This window comes from Benincasa hispida, chromosome 2 (assembly GCF_027475165.1).
Source record: "Benincasa hispida cultivar pf3 chromosome 2, pf3_genome.v1.1, whole genome shotgun sequence".
Taxonomy (NCBI): Eukaryota; Viridiplantae; Streptophyta; class Magnoliopsida; order Cucurbitales; family Cucurbitaceae; genus Benincasa; species Benincasa hispida.
Window position 1 is genome coordinate 58,524,334 of NC_143479.1, and position 19,701 is coordinate 58,544,034.

The window sequence follows — 19,701 nt, forward strand, 5'->3', positions numbered from 1 at the left end:
CTTGTTCTCGTCGTTCTTAACCCCTGGGTCTGTTTTCGCGTTTTCGCCCGCTGAAATGTTCGCGCACAAAAATTGGGCCCCGGGGCAACCCCACCGGGCCCGATAGCCATTTGAGGCACCAAATGATCTCCGTTCGCAAAACCATCTACGTGAATGGTTTTTTCTTGTCGTTCATAATCCTTGGGTCAGTTTTCGTGTTTTCGCCCGTCGAAAAGTTCACGCATAAAAATTGGGCACCGGGGCAGCCTTGTCGGGCCCGATCTCCATTTGGGGCACCAAATGAGCTCCGTTCGCAAAATCATCTGCGTGCACGTCTTTTTCTCGTTGTTTTTAACCCCTGAGTCCGTTTTCGCGTTTTTGCTCGCCAAAAAGTTCGCGCACAAATATTGGGCCCCGGGGCAGCCCCTCGGGGCTCGATAGCCATTTGGGGCATAAATGAGCTCCATTCGCAAAACCGTCTGCATGCATGGCTTTTTCTCGTCGTTCTTAACTCCTAGTTTCGTTTTCGCGTTTTCACCCATCGGAAAGTTCGCGCACAAAAATTGGGCCCCAAGGTAGACCCACCGGGCCCAATAGCCATTAGAGGCACCAAATGAGCTCCATTCGCAAAACCGTCTCCGCGCATGGTTTTTTTCTCGTTGTTCTTAACCCCTAGGTCCATTTTCGCATTTTCAGCCGCTGGAAAGTTCGCGCACAAAAATTGGGCCCTGGGGTAGCCCCATCGGGCCCGATAGCCATTTGGGGCACCAAATGAGTTCCGTTCGCAAAATCGTCTACGCGCACGACTTTTTCTCGTTATTCTTAACCTCTGGGTTCTATTTTTGCGTTTACGCCCGCCGGAAAGTTCACGCACAAAAATTGGGCCCCGGGACAACCCCGCCGGACCCGATAGCCATTTAGGGCACCAAATGAGCACCGTTCGCAAAACCGTCTGCACGCATGGCTTTTTCTCGTCGTTCTTAACCGCTGGATCCGTTTTCGCCTGACGAATAGTTCGCACATAAAAATTGGGCCTCTTTAACAAGATATCTAGCATAACATTGATGCCTAGCCTTTGGGCAAACCACTAATTGTAAATGGTACTCTCAACGTAGTAATCAAAATAATAATAATAAACTCGGTCAAAAAATAGTCTTTTTCTGGACCAACTTTTTTCTTTTTTTTTTTTTACATGAGCTATTCTTAGAATTGTTACATACTCATTACCACATGCATATCCATAATTTGGCCAAATAATTATCTTCCTTTAGGCCGACAAACATTCACATAAATCAATGAATATACACATCTTATATTTTAAAAATAAACTAGTTTAAATAATAGAGACTACTTTGGTAACATATTATTTTGACAAATTCAATCTAAAATATAAGACACGATAATATAATAAACTTAAATGTATCAATAATATTAAATATATCATTATACATAATGGGAATAGATCCCCAAAAATTATCAATCAAATTTAAATTTATTTTTACCAAATTATCAATCAAATTTAAATTTACCACTTTAATCTTAATTAGGGCTCCAAAAAGCCCCAATTTTCAGCCAACTTCTGCAACAATTACACCCAGAGAAAACGGATTCATTTTCAGGGGAATCCACGCTGCATAAACAATAACAGTCAGACAATCAAAAGCTTTTAATCACGAACGAAATATGACGACAATAGCACCCTGCACAAAAATCTCTTGGGTCTGCAGTCCAATTCCGTTTTTCACCTCTGTGTTTGAGCATGGATTCCATTATAAGATTAATGGTAACTATAAGATGGCTATTGTCTTCCTCAACCAAAACTTTGTATGCCTTAAGTGGAATCTATCCTTAAATTTGATTAGAGAGAGACTAAGTGCATATTGTTTTGGTATATTGGGGACCATAGCTCTAAGGTCTCTTTATATACTAGTTTAATTATGGTTCCCATTAAACCCTAATTAACTAGTAATGGAATCTTAGACCTTTATTAAATAGATCACATAACAAAGCACAAACTAATAAAACAACTCAATGTGATAAAATACTAACCCACGTACATCGCCTATATTTTAATTATACGTATTAAAATAAAACATCTAACATTGGGTTCATGGTAGGCATAAAGTAGGTATCTCAATATCATGTGCCTCCATTCATTGGAAGAGAGAGGTATAATTTGTTGGAATAGACCTTTTACAACTTTCAGATTTTAAACACACATTTGTAGGATTATCATTCAACATTGAGTGTCGTTCTGCGTTCGATGAACGATATATATGTGGTGTGGGGGACCTAATGTTTAATCATCCTAAATATTCTTAGATTAGTGATGTCATGGTTCTCTTCAATTATGTACAACTACGAAGTCATTCTAGTATTAAAAAAAGACTCCCCTACATGAGTGTATTTTTTAGTTTTGAATAAAATATACTTTTAGCCTCTAAGATTCGAACTAAATGTCTATTTAATTTGAATTAATGATTGATGATTCATCTACTAAACTACGTACAGAATTGTCATATAGTATTTAAATGTTGATATAACACATTTAATTAAAATAACTAGTGATGGTTATCCAAATATGATAACAACTATGACGAGTAAGGTGGGCTTACCACATAAAATAAGAGCATGCAAAACAAAAAGTTTGACGAGGCAGACAATTTAATAACATTTTGAACTGATTTTTTTTTTTCACTAAACAAGCTAGACATTGTGTCACACTAGCATTTAAATAAGAATGCCAATGGTATGTTGTCGGTTAAATTACAAGTTTAATTTATGAATTTTTGGATTTATATTAAATAAGTCTTTCAACTTTAAAATGTATATCTAATATGGATCATTGACTTATTTCATATATTTTTTTTAAAAAAAAAATCCTGTTAGACACAAAATTAAGAGTTTAATATTTTGTGATGGACACAAGTCAACTTTATGTTAGAAAGAGATTTATTAAATTTAAAACATGTTGAATACGAAAAGGATCTATTATTAGATGTAAAATTGAAGGTTAAAAAATTTAGTTGTTCTTTAAAGTCAAGAGGCTTATTAAAAACAAAATTGAAAGTTCAAATATCTATTAGATGTTTTTTAAGTTCATAGACTAATTAGGCACAAACATAAAAGTCGAGAGACTAAACTAGTAATTTAACCAAAAACTTATAAGAAAAAATCTGAAAATAAAAGTGAAAAATTAGGTTAAATTACGAACTGAATCATTGACTTTAAGGTTTCTGTTATATAGATTGCTAAACTTTAAAAAATATCTAATAGATGCCTAAATTTTCAATTTTGTGTCTATCCAATCTCTAAAATTCAAAAATTTATTTAGTAAGTCCCTAAAGTTTTTATGTTGTCTTTATATAATTCTTTAAACTTTCAATTTTGTATCTAAAAGATTGTTAACAGGTTGATATTGTTTTAAAAAATTACTGATCCTATTAAACATACAATCGAAAACTTAATATATTATTAGACAAAAAAATCCATGTATAATAGATTTATTAGTTATAACAATGGTCAAATATATACATTTGCAAAAAAGAAAAAAAAATTACATACGTCAAAAGACCGATTAAATATATATTAAATTTTAAATAATCATTAGACACGAATATCAAACTTAGGAACTAAATTTAAATGGCAAAAATCATCTCTAAAGTATGGTGGTGTTTGCAATTATATTCTCAAACTTTCAATTGTTATAATTGGGTCTAAAACTTCTACGAGTATTATAATTGAACTCCAAACTTATAAATAATAAAAATTGAACCCTCAAATATATACCATTGTTGCAACTAATACAATTACATAAATTTTAAGATTCTATTTGACTAAATTTTAATACTTATATAAGTTTGAGGGTACAATTTTTAAAATTAAAAGTTTAAGAATATAATTATGACCATATCTTAAGGATAGTTTTTGTAATTTGTCCTTAATTTAACAGATAAAAAATTAATAAAAGTGCTATAACTACAATGTTTTCCTAAGAGCAATACTTTAAAAATTTGTAAATTAACTTTTATTTTTTAGTTTTAACATGTGTGCATGTAGATTTGTTTCTCTAACTTATAATACTTTAACCCATTAAAATATGCACAGTGGCCAAAAAAAAAAACTTATAAATTCAAAGCATACATACTCTCAATCTAAGGGATATGAGGTTTAAATTTCTTCTTAACCCAAGACAAAAACAAATCAAATTTGTTATCATGTGAAATTTATCAAAAAATAATAAGAAAAAAAAAAGAAAAAGAAAAAGAAAAAGCGAAAGACCAATATATATATATATATATATAATTTTATATTATAAAATTGACAACCGACATAGGAACTAAAATTAGTATTATCTTTTAAGAATATTGCAGTCACGTGTAGGGAAAACAGCCTCTGTTTAGTGTAACTTTATTTTGTATCATCTTAGTAAGAGTGTGGTTCAACTTTTCAAGTTTTCAACTGTCTAATTTTTTTTTTTTAATAGAGTATTTAACAACTACTCAAAATAATTTGTAAAAAAATATATATTTTATAAAATAAGTTTGTTTGAGAAAAACACTTGAAATCAACGGTTTGAAAAATGATTTTTTAGTCTTTAATAATTGATCTCCCTAATTTACATAATACATAAAATTACTAAAGTATCTTTACTAGTCTTCTACCTTGCTTCTACCATGGTAGTTGTCTCCTGTTGGCTACTACTACCCTCCACTAGTCGTTGGTGGCAACCAACTCTGGCAACAAACTCTGACAGTCGCCATCACCACCACTCCGACAACCACCTTTGGCAACCACCATCACAATGACCAATTTTGACTACCAACACCACCAAACTCCAACGTCCAACCCCAGCAACCACCACCACAAATACCATCGACAACCAACTCCGTGCAATCAACTCAATAGCCAGCTCCAACGACATCCTCGGACAACCTCCAACAATGACCAGATCTGTCGACCAACTACATCAATTGTCTCTAATGACTAACTCATAATGACAAACTGTAATGACCAATCATATGCTAAACAAAACTCAGGCAATAAAAATGTTTTAAATTCTTGGTTTGTAATGTTCAATAGTCATTTTTTATATTAATTTGATATTAATTGAAACACTATAGTTATAGTCAATTTTTATGGTTATTTGACATTAATGGACTTTCAAGGTCTGAAGGATAGGGATACAATTTTTGCACTTTCAAGGATTGAAAGTTCAATTTTTACAATTAAAAGTTTAAGGTATAATTGTTACTACTACCATACTTTAGACCTTTAAGGGCGGTTATTATAATTTGGAAAAAAAAAATTTATTCATGTTATAAATATTTGAATTATATATAGGTATTCATAGATCATATATTCCCAAATATCTTTACTAGATATTTTTATCTTTCATATCTTGTAAACTCTATAAATAGGTATAATTATGAGTTATTTCAAATATACATTTGAATAAATAATATAATTACTCTCTACTATTTTTTTTCTCCTTTGTTTTTCTTCTTTTTTTTTTTACCACAATTTGTTTGTTTTTAAAATTCCTTTCATTGTATTGAAATAAAGAAGAAGAGAACACAAAGGTTATGTGAAAAACCCTAGAATAGGGAGAAAAAACTACGATAGAAGAGACTTTTTTATTATAATCTGCCACATGCAAGCCAAACCCAAGAAATATATAGGTCATAGAAAACCCTAATACAGAAAAGGGAAAAGTAAGGCAAAATAAAAAGACTGAAATGCCCTTAGGGCCAATACATAACCAGTGTAGATGTCAATTAGACCCAACTTGCTAACACGAGTATCAAAGTTTTGCCTGAGTAATCCTTTTGTGAGAATGTCAGCCACTTGTTGGCTAGAAGGAATGTAAGGAATACAGATACTGCCACTGTCTAGTTTTTCTTTGATGAAGTGTCTATCAATCTTCGCATGTTTTGTTCTATCATGTTGCACGGGGTTATTGGCTATACTTATCGTTGCCTTGTTATCACAATAGAGCTTCATAGGAGTATCATTGTCTCGATGAAGATCAAACAAAACTTTCTTCAACCATATCTCTTCACATATTCCCAGGCTCATAACTCCGTTTTCAGCTTCAGCACTACTCCTAGCCACTACACATTGCTTCTTACTCCTCCAAGTAACAAGATTACCCCACACAAAATTATGGTACCTGGAGTAGTTTTCAAATATCAGAATCCGAGTTACAGCCTCCATATGTTTCTCGTAAGGCGCCTGCATAAACTGACTAACTACACTGACGAAATAGGATATATCTGATCTAGTATGAGATAAGTAAATCAATTTTCACACTAGATGCTGGTATCTTTCTTTATTAACAGGAACTCTGTCAATAGAATCTCCCAGCTTGGCATTGAACTCAACAGGGGTATTAATAGGTTTACATGCAGACATCCCTGTCTCCCTCAACAAATCAAGAGTGTATTTCCGTTGAGAAACAAATCCCCTCTATTAATCTCGCTACCTCCATTCCAAAGAAATATCTTAAACTCCCAAGATCCTTAATCTCAAATTCATCAGCCATCTTCTTTTTTCAGCTTGGTAATCTCAACAATATCATCCCTGACAACAATATCATCTACGTACACAATTAGTGTTGGGGTTGATGCCCTAAAGTCTCGTGTCCTGTAGTTTGTAAACAGTTTGTATGAACACTTGTGTTGTTAATATATGATATTTACTTCACATCTTGTATTTTTGCTCATTTACTTGTTTTATTTTCTTTGCCACAAACCAATAAACATAAAATCTCTGGTTATCTGTATGTGACTCAAGTATGTATGTGGTGACATACAAGTGGATCGTGTCTTGAGTGATAACCAAAATGGCTTGTAGTATATGGATGTAGGAGGGAAACCTTATCCTGGTAATGCTACGGATGCAGCCCGCTTTGTGGAATAGTCATAAGTGTTGTGACTTGTCACATATGGTCTGATCTTGATCATTCGTGTTGGGGACATGTGAGTGGGGGCGTCTTATACAAAGAGTTTGTATAAGACCTGACCATGAAGTGTTAACGTCTCGTTATATAACACCGTTCATGACAGAGACTTCACTTCACTAGAATAACCATAGGTAACATGACCTCAATCCTGAGTGAGTTGGGAACTCCTGTCATTGAGGGCAGTCCTTTGATATGTATGGGTGCGAGTGGCCAGGTCGCCAATTCAAACCTACCATTTTAGGGATTCGTCTAATTTGGGAGTTGGGAACTCAGCTACACAAGATGGAATTCATTCCTTTCCTGAAACAGGGGTAAGTAGATAGATAGCACCCTTAAAGGCTGATTCCGGGGCTTGAAAGATGTAGCGCCACACACCTTCTCTTGGTCTAAGAGATGTTCACACATAGTTGGACTATGTTGTATTGTTCGCTAGAGGAATCAATGGTACTTAAGGAGTGAGATGTAACTACAGGGGCAAAATGGTAATTTGGCCTAGCTGTACTTACAGTCATCGTACTCATGATTGGTTATATCCAATGGACACAAAAATGTATCTGTGGTAAGAAAAATTCGGCTATTGGTCCTTATGAAATGTCTGACAATTAACGAATGGTGGATCTCGTGGCTAAAGAATTTAGTCAGCTATTCACGGATCATTGGAGCTTCGAGCCACAAGTCCATTAGGTCCCCTGGGTAGCTTAGATAAAGTCAAGAACCAGTGTTTTGGTTAATTTGAAATGTTCAAATTGACAAAAGAAAATTTGATTATATATGATATAATTAAACTAGTTAATTATATATGATATAATTGGCTAAATGTATGAGATACATTATTTTGGAGGAATTTAGATATAAATATGATTTATATCAAGTAAAGAAGAAAAAACTATAGTAGATATGTGATATCAAACGATAGGATGAAAATATAATATGATTATATTTATCAATTAATTAGTTGGTTAATTATATGATAATTAATCCAAAATTCACATTCGGACGTGGGTTAGTGGACAACGTCGGTTATTGTAACCGATGAATTAAAATGAAAATAGTTTTCATTTTTGTTAAGGTTGTCCAAAAGAATCAAGCGTGCATTGGTGAACATCTAAATGATCGTTTACGTAAAACGAGAGCCTACACGATAGTCCTCTCCGCCTAAACGATCGTCTATCTCGCGCCTAATCGATCGTAAATTTTTGCCTACACAATCGCATTGCTTCTCTAAACGATCGTGTAGTGTGCTGATTTTACTAAATGATCGTATACCTTTTCCTAAACGATCGTTTAGTAAAACCTACACGATCATGTAGCTTCTTCTAAACGAGCATTATGCTATGTGATAGCGGTTTTTTTTCCTCCCACTTGCTTATTGCCTACACAATCTCGTTTTCCTCCTTTCTCTACCAAATTCACCAAAGACCATGCTTTGGGTTCTCACGCCGAGAATACATGAGGCTCTTTACTGGTGGTGTCGTCCCCGCGGCGTTCATGTTCGTGCAGTTTTTCATGCTACTGTCGTTGATGCTGCTACTGGGCGTTGGTAGATCGTTTGGAGGGTTCCACTGCATTGAGTTCCGAAGTTCAAAGACTGTCTTTAACTGGTATGGAACTCTCTCCCTTGTTATTTATCTTGTTCTAAGCATTCCGATAATTAGTGTTTGTTTGCATAACTGTATGTTGAATGTATAATGTTGTATTTTAGTCACTGTGAGATCAAAGCAATCTGAACGCGCTCATGGAACTCTTCAGTAAGAGATCCTTCAATTGGTTAGTTTGCAAACCTTTTACTCTTGACCTTGGGCTATGAATCTTTTGAGTTTCACCATGTAAACAAGGTATCTTCCCCGACACTGACTTCTTTGTGAACAAGGTGTAATCAAAGTGCCCCTGAATAAAACCTTAGACCTTAACAAAAGTGATGAACCTATCAAAACCAAGCTCTCGGAGACTGTTTCAAACCATACAGGGATTTTCTGAGTTTACAAACCTGATGGTCAAATTGAGCTTCAAATTGGTGGACTCTAGACCTCCTCCTCTAATCCACCATTCAGGAATGCATTCTTCACATCAAGTTTGTGGAGAGGCCAATCTTTATTAACTACTACTGAAAGAAGAACTCGTATTGTGCTTAGCTTTGCTACAGGAGAGAAATTTTCTGAGTAGTCAATTCCATAAGTTTGGGTAAATACTTTAGCAACCAATATGGCCTTGTATCTATTGTTACATCAGACTTATACTTCACAATGTACACTCATTTTCACCCAATTGTTTTATGCCATTTAGGAAGAGCCATACGATCCCACGTATTATTCTTTTTGAGGTTATTGTCTCTTCCAAGACTGTAGCCTTCCATTCGGGAACCTCTATGGCCATATGCACATTGGTCGATATTGTTACCGCATCCAGATTAGTGGTGAACGCCCTGAACTCTGAAGATAAACAACTGTAAGATAGGAAACTATGCATGGAATACTTAGTACATAACCTAGTCCCTTTTCGCAAAGCAATGGGTATATCAAGGGAGGCATCATAGTCCCCTATTTTGCCTGACCTTTCATCAATAAGAAGGTGGTGTTCACACTTAATTACCTATGGCAAACCCTCACCCTCTTATGGTTCTTCCGATGGCTCATCACTACCTGTAACTTTGTCATTTTCTGGAACTATCTCATCAGTTTCGTCACTGCCAATCACATCACACACATCACCCTCAACACATACATCAATATTATCAAGAACAAAAGTACCTTGAGCTTGAGGTGATGCTGGTTCCAATTCATGGACCGTATCCGATGGAGCAACAAGAGGCACTATTTCCTTTCTAAGATTCTTTCTGTAGTATGTTATCCATGGCACTTGTTTGGTAGAAAGGATAGTGTCATTCGTACCCAAGATAGACTTAGAAAGAAAGTCCATAGGATTTGAAAATGTGGACCAGTTAGTCTCTTACTCGTATTCTCCCCCTAAAGAGGACTAACAGGGAAAAAAAGAATTATCCTCAAGGAACGTTATATCCATAGACAAAGTACTTCTGGGAAGAGGGATGGAAACATTTGTAACCTTAATGGTGAAGATGATATCCAACCAAGACGTACTTCTGAGCAAGCAGTGCTTCCAAACACCTGTAGCAGAACATCAGGAATAAGACATGTGGTGAGGTAAGACTCTTTAAAACATTCAAAAGGTGTTTGGAATTTGAGAACACGGGAAGGAATCAGATTAATGAGATGGGATGTAGTTAGAACGACATCTCTTCATAAATAAGAGGGAAGAAAAGCAGAAAGCATGAGGGACTAAGCAACCTCAATGAGGTATCGATTCTTCTATTCAACCACCCCATTTTGTTGAGGGGTATATGCACAATAACTTTGATGGATGATACCTTTTGAAATCAAGAAATCATAAAGGGTGTGATTAACGAACTCATGGCCATTGTCAATAAAAAAAAAATTGCAATCTTGGTGTTCAATTGAGTCTTTACCTTGGTATAAAATTGTTGGAATGCAAACGTTACTTCTGACTTATCAGTGAGAAGAAACACCCATGTAAGACGGGTGTGATCATCAATAAAAGTTACAAACCAATGCTTTCCGGACGAAGTAGTGATGTTTGATGGACCCCAAACATCACTGTGGACAAGGTGGAATGGCTGGGATGGTTTGTAAGGTTGAGATAGGAAGGTGATCTGATGTTGTTTTGCTCACGCACATCACATGAAAAAGAAGAAACATCCACATTATGAAATAAATGGGGAAATAAATACTTCATATATTGAAAAATTGGATGACCAAGACGAAAAATGTCATAACATATAATCTTTCTCATTGGTTGAAAAAACAAGAAGACAACAAACTAGCCCTATAATAACTCCTAGAGGCAACATCATCAGAAAGGAAATAGAGTCCCCTATCGCCCTAGCAGTGTCAGTCGTTGTCCCCGAGCTCAAGTCCTAAAATGAAACAGTATCAGGTGAGAAAATAACTCGACAATCAAGATCTCTAGTTATCTTACTGATAGACAATAAATTGTCAGATATTTTTGGAACATGTAACGCATTCTCCAAGGTTCAGGACCGGTGAGAAATGACCCTTTTCCTGCAACAGAAGCAAATGACCCATCTACAATTTGAATCCTCTCATTACCAGCACTTATAAAATATGAGAGAAATTGATCAGACGAGCCAGTCAAGTGATTTGTTGCTCCTGAATCCAGTATCCATGATTTCTTTCCCTCAATACTAAAAAGACTGAAGGACTGAGGAGTACCTAACTGGACAATCGCACCAACCCCAACATTACCAGGGTCATTCTAGTTGGCCACCTAAGATTGTAACTACGAACCACTATCTGTTGAATTACTCATAAGTGCTCAGGTTAGATTTGACTAATCATTTGGAGAGCGACGTCTGTCATTTGAAGGTCAACCATGTAATTTCTAACACTGGTCCTTAGTGTACCACGGTTTCTTACAATGTTCACACACTCGATGAGGCTTACCATTCTGCTCATCAACATCAGACCCAAACAATTTTGCACCAAATGCAACAGAGTCAATAGGATTGACAATAGGATTGTTCATAGCATTCAATCTGTCTTCCTCTAACTGAACTTCAGAACAAACTTCCATGAGAGAGGGTATCGGTCTCTATCCCAGTATCCGGCCGCAAACTGTATCGGATTTGAAGTTCAAGCCGGCAAGAAAGCCATAAACACGATCAAATTCCTCGAGTTTTGAGTGTTGAACTCCACCACATGGACAATCCTAGACAATTTCCCGATATAGATCTATTTCCTGCCAGATCAAGGATGATTTGTTGAAATAAGACGTAACAACCATGGTCCCTTGTTCACACTCATGAACTTGTTTCTGCAAGGTGTACAAATGTGATGCATTTTGCTTCTTGGAGTACAATTTCTGTACCACATCCCAAATGTCCCGGGCAGTTGCAGCATACAGTAAGGGTTTCCCTATCTGTGGTTCCATGTTGTTAACTAATAAAGAACGGAGCAAAGAGTCATCTCCCTTCCAAACATGCTCTTGAGGTTCTTTAAGTCGAGGTCTCAATATTTCACCAGTTAGATACCCAAACTTGTGACGCCCCTCGAGTGCCATCTTGATAGATTGGGACCGAGAGAAATAGTTTTGGTCATTCAAATTCTCCCCTATAATAAACCCTATATAATTTCCCACAGATCCAAATAAAAAATTTGATGTAGGTAAATTGGGAAAAGTAGTTACCAAATTATCTGAACACACCGGTAGACCGGAAGAAAGAACTGAATTTACTGGATTTGATTAGGGGTTTATGGTAGTCCCAAGAGCTGCCCAAGAGCCGCAATTTATTGTTGAAGGCTAATTAATTGATGTTGAACCACCATCGAGGACAAACCTGTTGAACCTAAAGTACCATAACTGGTCGGTGCATATTGAGGAAGATGAGTGGCAGATGTATTTGGTTCCTGTCCACCCAGAACATATGAGGATCCACCCATTTCAAGCATGAAATTCCGGCTATCAGTACTCGCGCCCCTTGGGTGACCAATGCTGAGGAGATCGGCGACGGAGTACAGCGCGTCAGCTAGCTAGTTCGCACATCAGATGGCTCTTGGTTTGACTAGATAAGTGTTGGTTGCTAGAGACGAATCGTGAGTTAGGTCGAAGGCTTGGGGTGGCGCAATCAGTGACTGGAGGAACACTGGCAAGAGTTGGGTCGAAGGCTAGGCGGGCACAAATTGCATCAGTCGCGGCTCAAAAGGAAGTGCACGAATGCTCTGGTCATCGTGCGACAACTGCTTGAACATCGGACTGAGATTGAGCGATTGGAGGTACTTGTCAACAACGGCTTGAATGGAAGCCGACGGAATCGCAGTGGCTGCGTCTGCTGTGTCGGTCGTGTTTTCATCAATGACGGCTAGGATTTCGCCATCATGCTCTAATACCATATTGAAATAAAGAAGAAAGTGACACAAAGGTTATGTGGAAAACTTTAGAATAGAAAGAAAAAATCGCGATAGAAGAGACTTTTTTATTATGAATTAATATGCCACATACAAGCCAAATCCAAGAAATATATAGGTCATAGAAAACTCTAATACAGAAAAGGGAAAAGTAGGCCAATATAAAAAGACTTAAATGCCCTTAGGGCCAACACATAACCGCTCCTTATTTTCAACACACTGTTTTCAAAACTTTTTTTAATAAAAAAAACATAAACAAAACAATTACCCAACATGATTCACAAAAATATGAAAGAAAATAATAAGAATAATAAACATTACCAAGCAACCTCTAAAGCATTCATAGCCACTATGAGTAGTAACACTCTTTTTTTATAGACAGATTGATGAAAAGTGCTTTTAGAAAAAGTATCTATAGCATGTTTAGAAAATATTTTAAAATTGATAACATTAGCCCCGTTTGATAATGATTTATTTTTTAATATTTACTTTTGAAAATTAAACATATAGATATTACTTTTATCTCCAAATTTCTTTTATTATCTATTTTTTATCAATAATTTAAAATATCAAACCAAAATTTAGAAAATTAGGCCCCATTTGATAAAAATTTTATTTTTTATTTTTTATTTTTGTTTTTGAAAATTAAGCATATGGATACTACTTTCACCTCCAAATTTCTTCATTCGTTATCTACTTTTCACCAATTGTTTAAAAAATCAAGTCAAATTTTGAGAATTAAAAAAAGTAACTTTCAAAAAGTTATTTTTGGAATTTGAAATTTGGCTAAAAATTCAATCATTGTATTTAAGAAAGATGCAAATCATTGTAAGAAATGTAGATGAAATAGACTTTATTTTCAAAAACAAAAATAAAAAACCAAATGGTTATCAAACGGGACCTTAACTTTTAAAAATTTGTTTTGTATTTGGAATTTAACTAAGAATCCAACCATTGTTCTTAAAAAGATGCAATTCATGGTAAGAAATGTGGAGGAAATAAGGTTAATTTTCAAAAACAAAAAAAAAATGTCCCGTTTGGTAATCATTTGGTTTTTTATTTTTTCTTTTTCAAAATTAAGCTTATAGAAACTACTTCTACCTCCAAATCTCTTTATTTTTTATCTACTTTTTACCAATAGTTTAACAAATCAAGCATTTTTTTTATTTTTAGAATTTGGCTAAGAATTCAACCATTATATTTAAGAAAGATACAAATCATGGTAAAAAATGAAAAAAAAAATAAGATTAATTCTAAAAAAAAAAAAAAAGAAAAAATTACTAAACGGGATATCCCTATCAAAATCATGCGAAAAAATATATATTTTTAATCATTTAAAATTAATTCTAATAATATAAAAATTACATGTAAAAATGTAAAATTAAATTTAAATTGATTTAAGGGATAAACTTTGAGATAATTTCATTTTAACTATTTCAAAAAAAAAAAAAAAAAAAAAAAAAAAAAAATTGTTTTTGTTTGAAAAGTCAAATATATAATACACAGTAAATAAGCATGTTTTATTCATTATCCATCAATCCCAACAATCCAAATTGATTTTCTGTACTATAAATTCAAAGATAAAAACATAACCAAAGTAATTCAAACCCTCAATTTTCTCATTCTCAATCGTGAAAACCTCTCCCATTCTCTTCCAACTCCACCATAAACTCTCTAGCTCCGCCGCCACCATACCGCCATGTGGACTTCCTTGACCACATGGTTCACCCCCGCTTCCCTCTTCATCCTCGTCAACGTCGTCATCGCCACCATCGCCATCACTTCTCGCTTCACTGCCGATAAATCTCGCCACCACCCCCACGGTGGCCCCGCCCTCATCCGCCCTCCTTCTTTCCTAGACAGAGTCAAGTCTTTTAACTTCACTCCCTCCAACTCCGATTACTATTCCAATCCCGACCCAAGTCCGGCCAGGATGCCGTCGATGTTGGGTCGGCTCAAATCCATCACTATCAACAGATCTGATTCAATCCGCGAACCGGAAACTCTGCAGCCAGCTGCAGAAGCCAAAAAACAGAGTCCGGAGAAAACCCACCACGACCATTCCGTCAGCCGGAGCAAATCCGAAAACATAACCCACGCTCCGGCGACGAGCTTACGGCGGCGACTGGAGAAATCTTTGAGTGAGAAGCTGCCGTCGTGGGTGTCGTTCACGACGCCTCGGAGTGAACCAGGGGAATTAATAAACGAAATCGAACGGCGGCGTCCGGCGACAGTGAGGGCAGATGCACCAGAAACAACGGAAACCGGCGAGGAGGAGGTAGATTTGAGAGCTGATCATTTCATAAACAAGTTTAAACAGCAGCTGAAGTTGCAGAGGCTGGAATCTCTGTTGCGTTGCAGAGACATGGTTACAGGGAAAAAATAATAACTTCGTCTTCTTCCTCTCGCCTCTGATCGGATTCTGTTTCCCTTCTGTTTTTTAATAGAATCTCTGTGTTTATAAACTTTGGATGTGTGTGCTAGTTTGGTTTAGTAGCCTTTTTCGATTCTATGGAGTATATCCACCGGACCGCCATTAATGGCAGAAAGAAATTGGGTGTTAGAAGATTGAATTATCTTGCCGACGAAAATGAGAGTTTTTTTTTTTTTTTTTTTTTATGGTCTTGCATTCACAATCTTCCTACAGTTTTTTCTCTTATTGAAGAAAAAATAAAAAAATTGATGCATTTCATGCTCCACCTATATTTTGAAGGTCCATTTTTTACGATTTGTCGTCCTGAATTTTTTATTAGATAGTTGCACTTATGATTCTTAAGTAGTATTTAATTTTTTTGGAAAAATATTTTTTGTTTGTCACTAAATTTTGATATGGTTTTTATTTCATATTTCAAAATGTTACATATTTAGTCCTTAAGTTTGTGTTTGATTTCAATTTAGTTCTAAGTTTCAAAATGCTATAATTTTACATTTGATATTTGAATTTTGCCTCAATTTGATCTATATATTTTAAGATTTATACTTTTAATTCGATTTTTCACTACATATTCATTTTTTATCCTTAGTGTTATGTTAATAAATTAAAAATCACTAAAAGAATTATAATTAATTAAGTTTCATTATTTTTATCATGGTTAAAGTTAAATTTAAAATTTCACTTCATAATTATTTTAAATTAATTAATAAAAATTGACGTCAATGGTTAAAAGTTGATATTTAATTTAAAAAATTATGTTAAAAAGGTAAATTATGTAATATTTTGAAATTTATTAGCTAAATTAAAATAAAACTAGAAATTTAAATGATTAAATATACAATATTTTGAAACATATAGATTAAATATAAATTAGATTGAAAGTTTAGGAATTAAAAAATATTTTTGTTTTTTTTTTTTTTCGTTTTCGATGTGATTAAAAGAGGAAAGATGGGTGTGGGGCAGTAATACTTTACCAAAAAAAAAAAAAAAGGTTAAAAGTATTAGTATAGTTAAATTTATAACTCATGTTACTTGTGACTTTTTAAAAGCAAGTTTTGTAACAAGTTGAGTGGTATGAAGAATTTTCCATGTTATCATCGCCATTGGGCAGTAGGAATTTTATATTTGACATTAATGGTAGAATGTTTTTTTTAAAAAAAATAAAAAAAAAATAATTATTTTAAATGATAAAATCGTTAAAAATATTTTTAAATATGGTAAAATATTACTATCTATCAATAATAGATCGTGATATTTTACCATATCTATAAATACATTGACTCATTTTTTTTTTATTTGAAAATAATTCTAATGAAAAGTTGTAATGGAAATAATTAAATTGATTTTAAATATTTTTTAACCATAAAGTTGATTATCCAAAAAAAAATTTATTATTATTTTGCATGGTATATGAAATTAATGTGTTTAACTCATTAGCTAATTAAGTTTTTTTTTTTATCTATTATGATTCAGTGTAATACCTAGCATTTATATAAATACTTTTCGAGATAGTGCAATCAAACAATTTTGATTAAAATCACATTAGAGAAAATGAGTATATTATATCTAGCAATAATATTTAGAGGATAATTGTCCTTAACATAGACTTTCTAAGTAATTTTTTTTACTCACATATACTAATAGAAATTTACTTAGTATAAAAAAGTTTTAACGAGATATATATGTCATTGTTACATTAATTCTATTACTCATTTGTTATTAAGTCTATTATTAATTTATCATATTAAGATATTAAGAATGGTAAATATTTGGTACTTGTCTTTCATTTCTTGTCCGTCGTCGTTTTGTATATTCATTTCCAATGAGGTAATCTATTAATGATATATAATATCAATATGATAAAAACAAGCATGCAAGTGGTATTTTGGCTTTATTTCTATCGACAGTTGTTTGCATATTCGTTTTCTTTAGATCTATCATTGATATACTATATAAATAAACTAAGAGTTAGTATGTAATGATATTAATTTATTTTTCTTATGAATAATTGGTTACTTGTTTATACGTTTATTATAGGGAGACTGATATTTACGCCTATCAATCTATTTGTAATAAACATATAAGACATAAAAATAGTATATCAATATATTGATAGGAGTAAAGGTGATTGATGCTATCATCGATAGAGATCTAGGAATGAATACAATGTATAACAGAAAACTATGCAAAAACAACAGATACTCTCTTTTAAAAAAAAAATCATATTTATAAAATTGTCATCATGTAGCTGTTTTGGCAAATATGAAAATATGAATGGAAATTCCAAATTATAAAACCTACAAATAAAATAGCAATGGGTTTGAACTATATATATAAATATATTTGTCATCGATTTTGATCGGTTGGTAGTTGTTATGGAATCAACATAGAATATAGAAAACAAAAAAACGTAAAGTGAAAAAAAAGACATAGAAATTCATGTAGTTTACTAATATTGTGTCAGTTACGTCTACAAAAGAGGGAAAAGAGTTTGTTATTAAGAAGATAATACAGATTACCTAACAAAGACACTTCTGGGGTTACAAAATTTACATAGCACACTCTTCTAAATTCTATGGTCAAAATTATAAATAATATAAATATGTGAAAAACGAGTTTCCCATATTTAATCGTTCGAAGCAGATCAAAGGAATACATGAACTTTTGATTTTTTGGAGATAAAGAAAAAAAAATACTTTTTTGGTCCTTAAGTTTTGGGTTTAGTTTCTATTTAGTCTTAAAGTTTTAAAATGTTACATATTCAATCATTAAGTTTTGAGTTTAGTTTCAATTTAGTCCATAAGTTTCAAAAATTTGTCACTTTACCCTACATTTTTACTTTTCTTTTTTGGCTAAATATTCACTTTCCATTTTTAGAGTTAAATTATGTCAATAAATTAGAAATTCTTAAAAGAATTATAATTAATTAAGTTTCACTATTTTTAACACTTTTAAAATTAAATTTAAAATTTCACTTCATAATTATTTTTAATTAATGAATAGAATTTGAGGTCAATGATTCAAAGTGAGTATTTAATGAAAAGTTAAAGTTAAAAAAATCTTGAAACCCAAATAATAAATTGAAATCTAAAAGGTAAAATTGTAATATTTTGAAATTTTCAATACTAAATTGAAGCAAAATTCAAAATTCAATGACTAAATATATTTTAAAATTTAAAGATCAAATAGAAATTAGATTCAAAATGAATAGAAAAAAATGTATTATTATTTAAAGAAAATTTAAAAAAAAAAAAAAAAAAAAAAAACAATAAAAATTGAAATGACTAACACTTCACATTGTCACGACGCCATTGACCCCACTCCAAGGAGTGGCTTTAAAGCAATTTTTATGTCGTGTCTTTTCTGAAAATGGTTTTTTCGGTTACTGTCACCAATTTTTTTCTCACAAACAATTAGTTTATATTGTGATATTTTCCTGAGAAATGTAAAAAATATTTATGTTTTATAGTAAAATGTTATAAAATGATAAATATTTTTAAATATTTTTTATATTTTAAAAAATTATTTTCATCTATATTTATAGTTCTACATCAATATAAAAGATGAAATCGACATTTTTATTATATGATAAAAAAAAAATACATAAAATATATAAAATAAGCAATATATGCACATTAAATTGTTCATAAAATATAAAATAATAATTTAGAGTAATTGTCTTTAATGAATTGAGAGTATTTTTAAATATAATAAATATGACTGTCTACAAGTTCTTGTGTCGTAAACAACCCACCTACAGGTGTATGCATTCACAAAAGATGAAGTCCTACGTGATAAGCAAGAAGATAAGAGAAGAAAGAAGAAAAGAACACCACTTTGTTGTACTAATTGACTAAAGGCGAACTACTTTTTAGAATTCTCTAATTAACTAAGTTCTTTCTTTGGAGTTCCCCTTATGACACAAATGCTTGTCTTTGAATGTGGATGTATTGATTTTTTTTTTTGCCTTTAGCAGTTTCATAATTCTTTTCTATTACGAGCTAGTGAAGTACCTCTTAGATAGAGAGTAGTGCCCGCTCCTTTGTGTTTGAGGGAGTCGGTGCAACAAAGTAGGTGCAGGTGAGACATTCGACTTTGAGTGACTTTGATATCAAATAGAAGAAAGAGACAGAATATTAACATTAAAATAGCATATTCTTATTCTTCATTTTAATCTAGCGGTTAGTGATTGATACTGACAATTAGACTGACATTTCGTTATATATATAAATAAATTTGCTCATTTTCTTATTATTTAAATACACTCAGTTAATTTAAGTAATTTATTTTCAATTTTTTCACTTGTAACCATGTTCATTTTTACTATAAAAATGGCAGGTGATTAATCGGTCCAATCACAATAAAAG

The 19,701-nt window shown here is 33.1% G+C and overlaps 1 protein-coding gene across 1 annotated transcript; it reads left to right on the plus strand.

Moving 5' to 3' along the window:
- Positions 1-14,402: 14,402 nt before the first annotated feature.
- On the plus strand, positions 14,403-15,491 carry LOC120070739 (pathogen-associated molecular patterns-induced protein A70-like). The gene has a single exon (XM_039022612.2). The coding sequence runs from the start codon at positions 14,600-14,602 to the stop codon at positions 15,284-15,286; it is 687 nt and encodes a 228-aa protein (XP_038878540.1). The 5' UTR covers positions 14,403-14,599; the 3' UTR covers positions 15,287-15,491.
- Positions 15,492-19,701: the final 4,210 nt, after the last annotated feature.

What these genes read in the sequence shown, in the direction of transcription:
- LOC120070739 (XM_039022612.2), top strand. Translation starts at nt 14,600, where the DNA reads ATGTGGACTTCCTTGACCACATGGTTCACCCCCGCTTCCCTCTTCATC.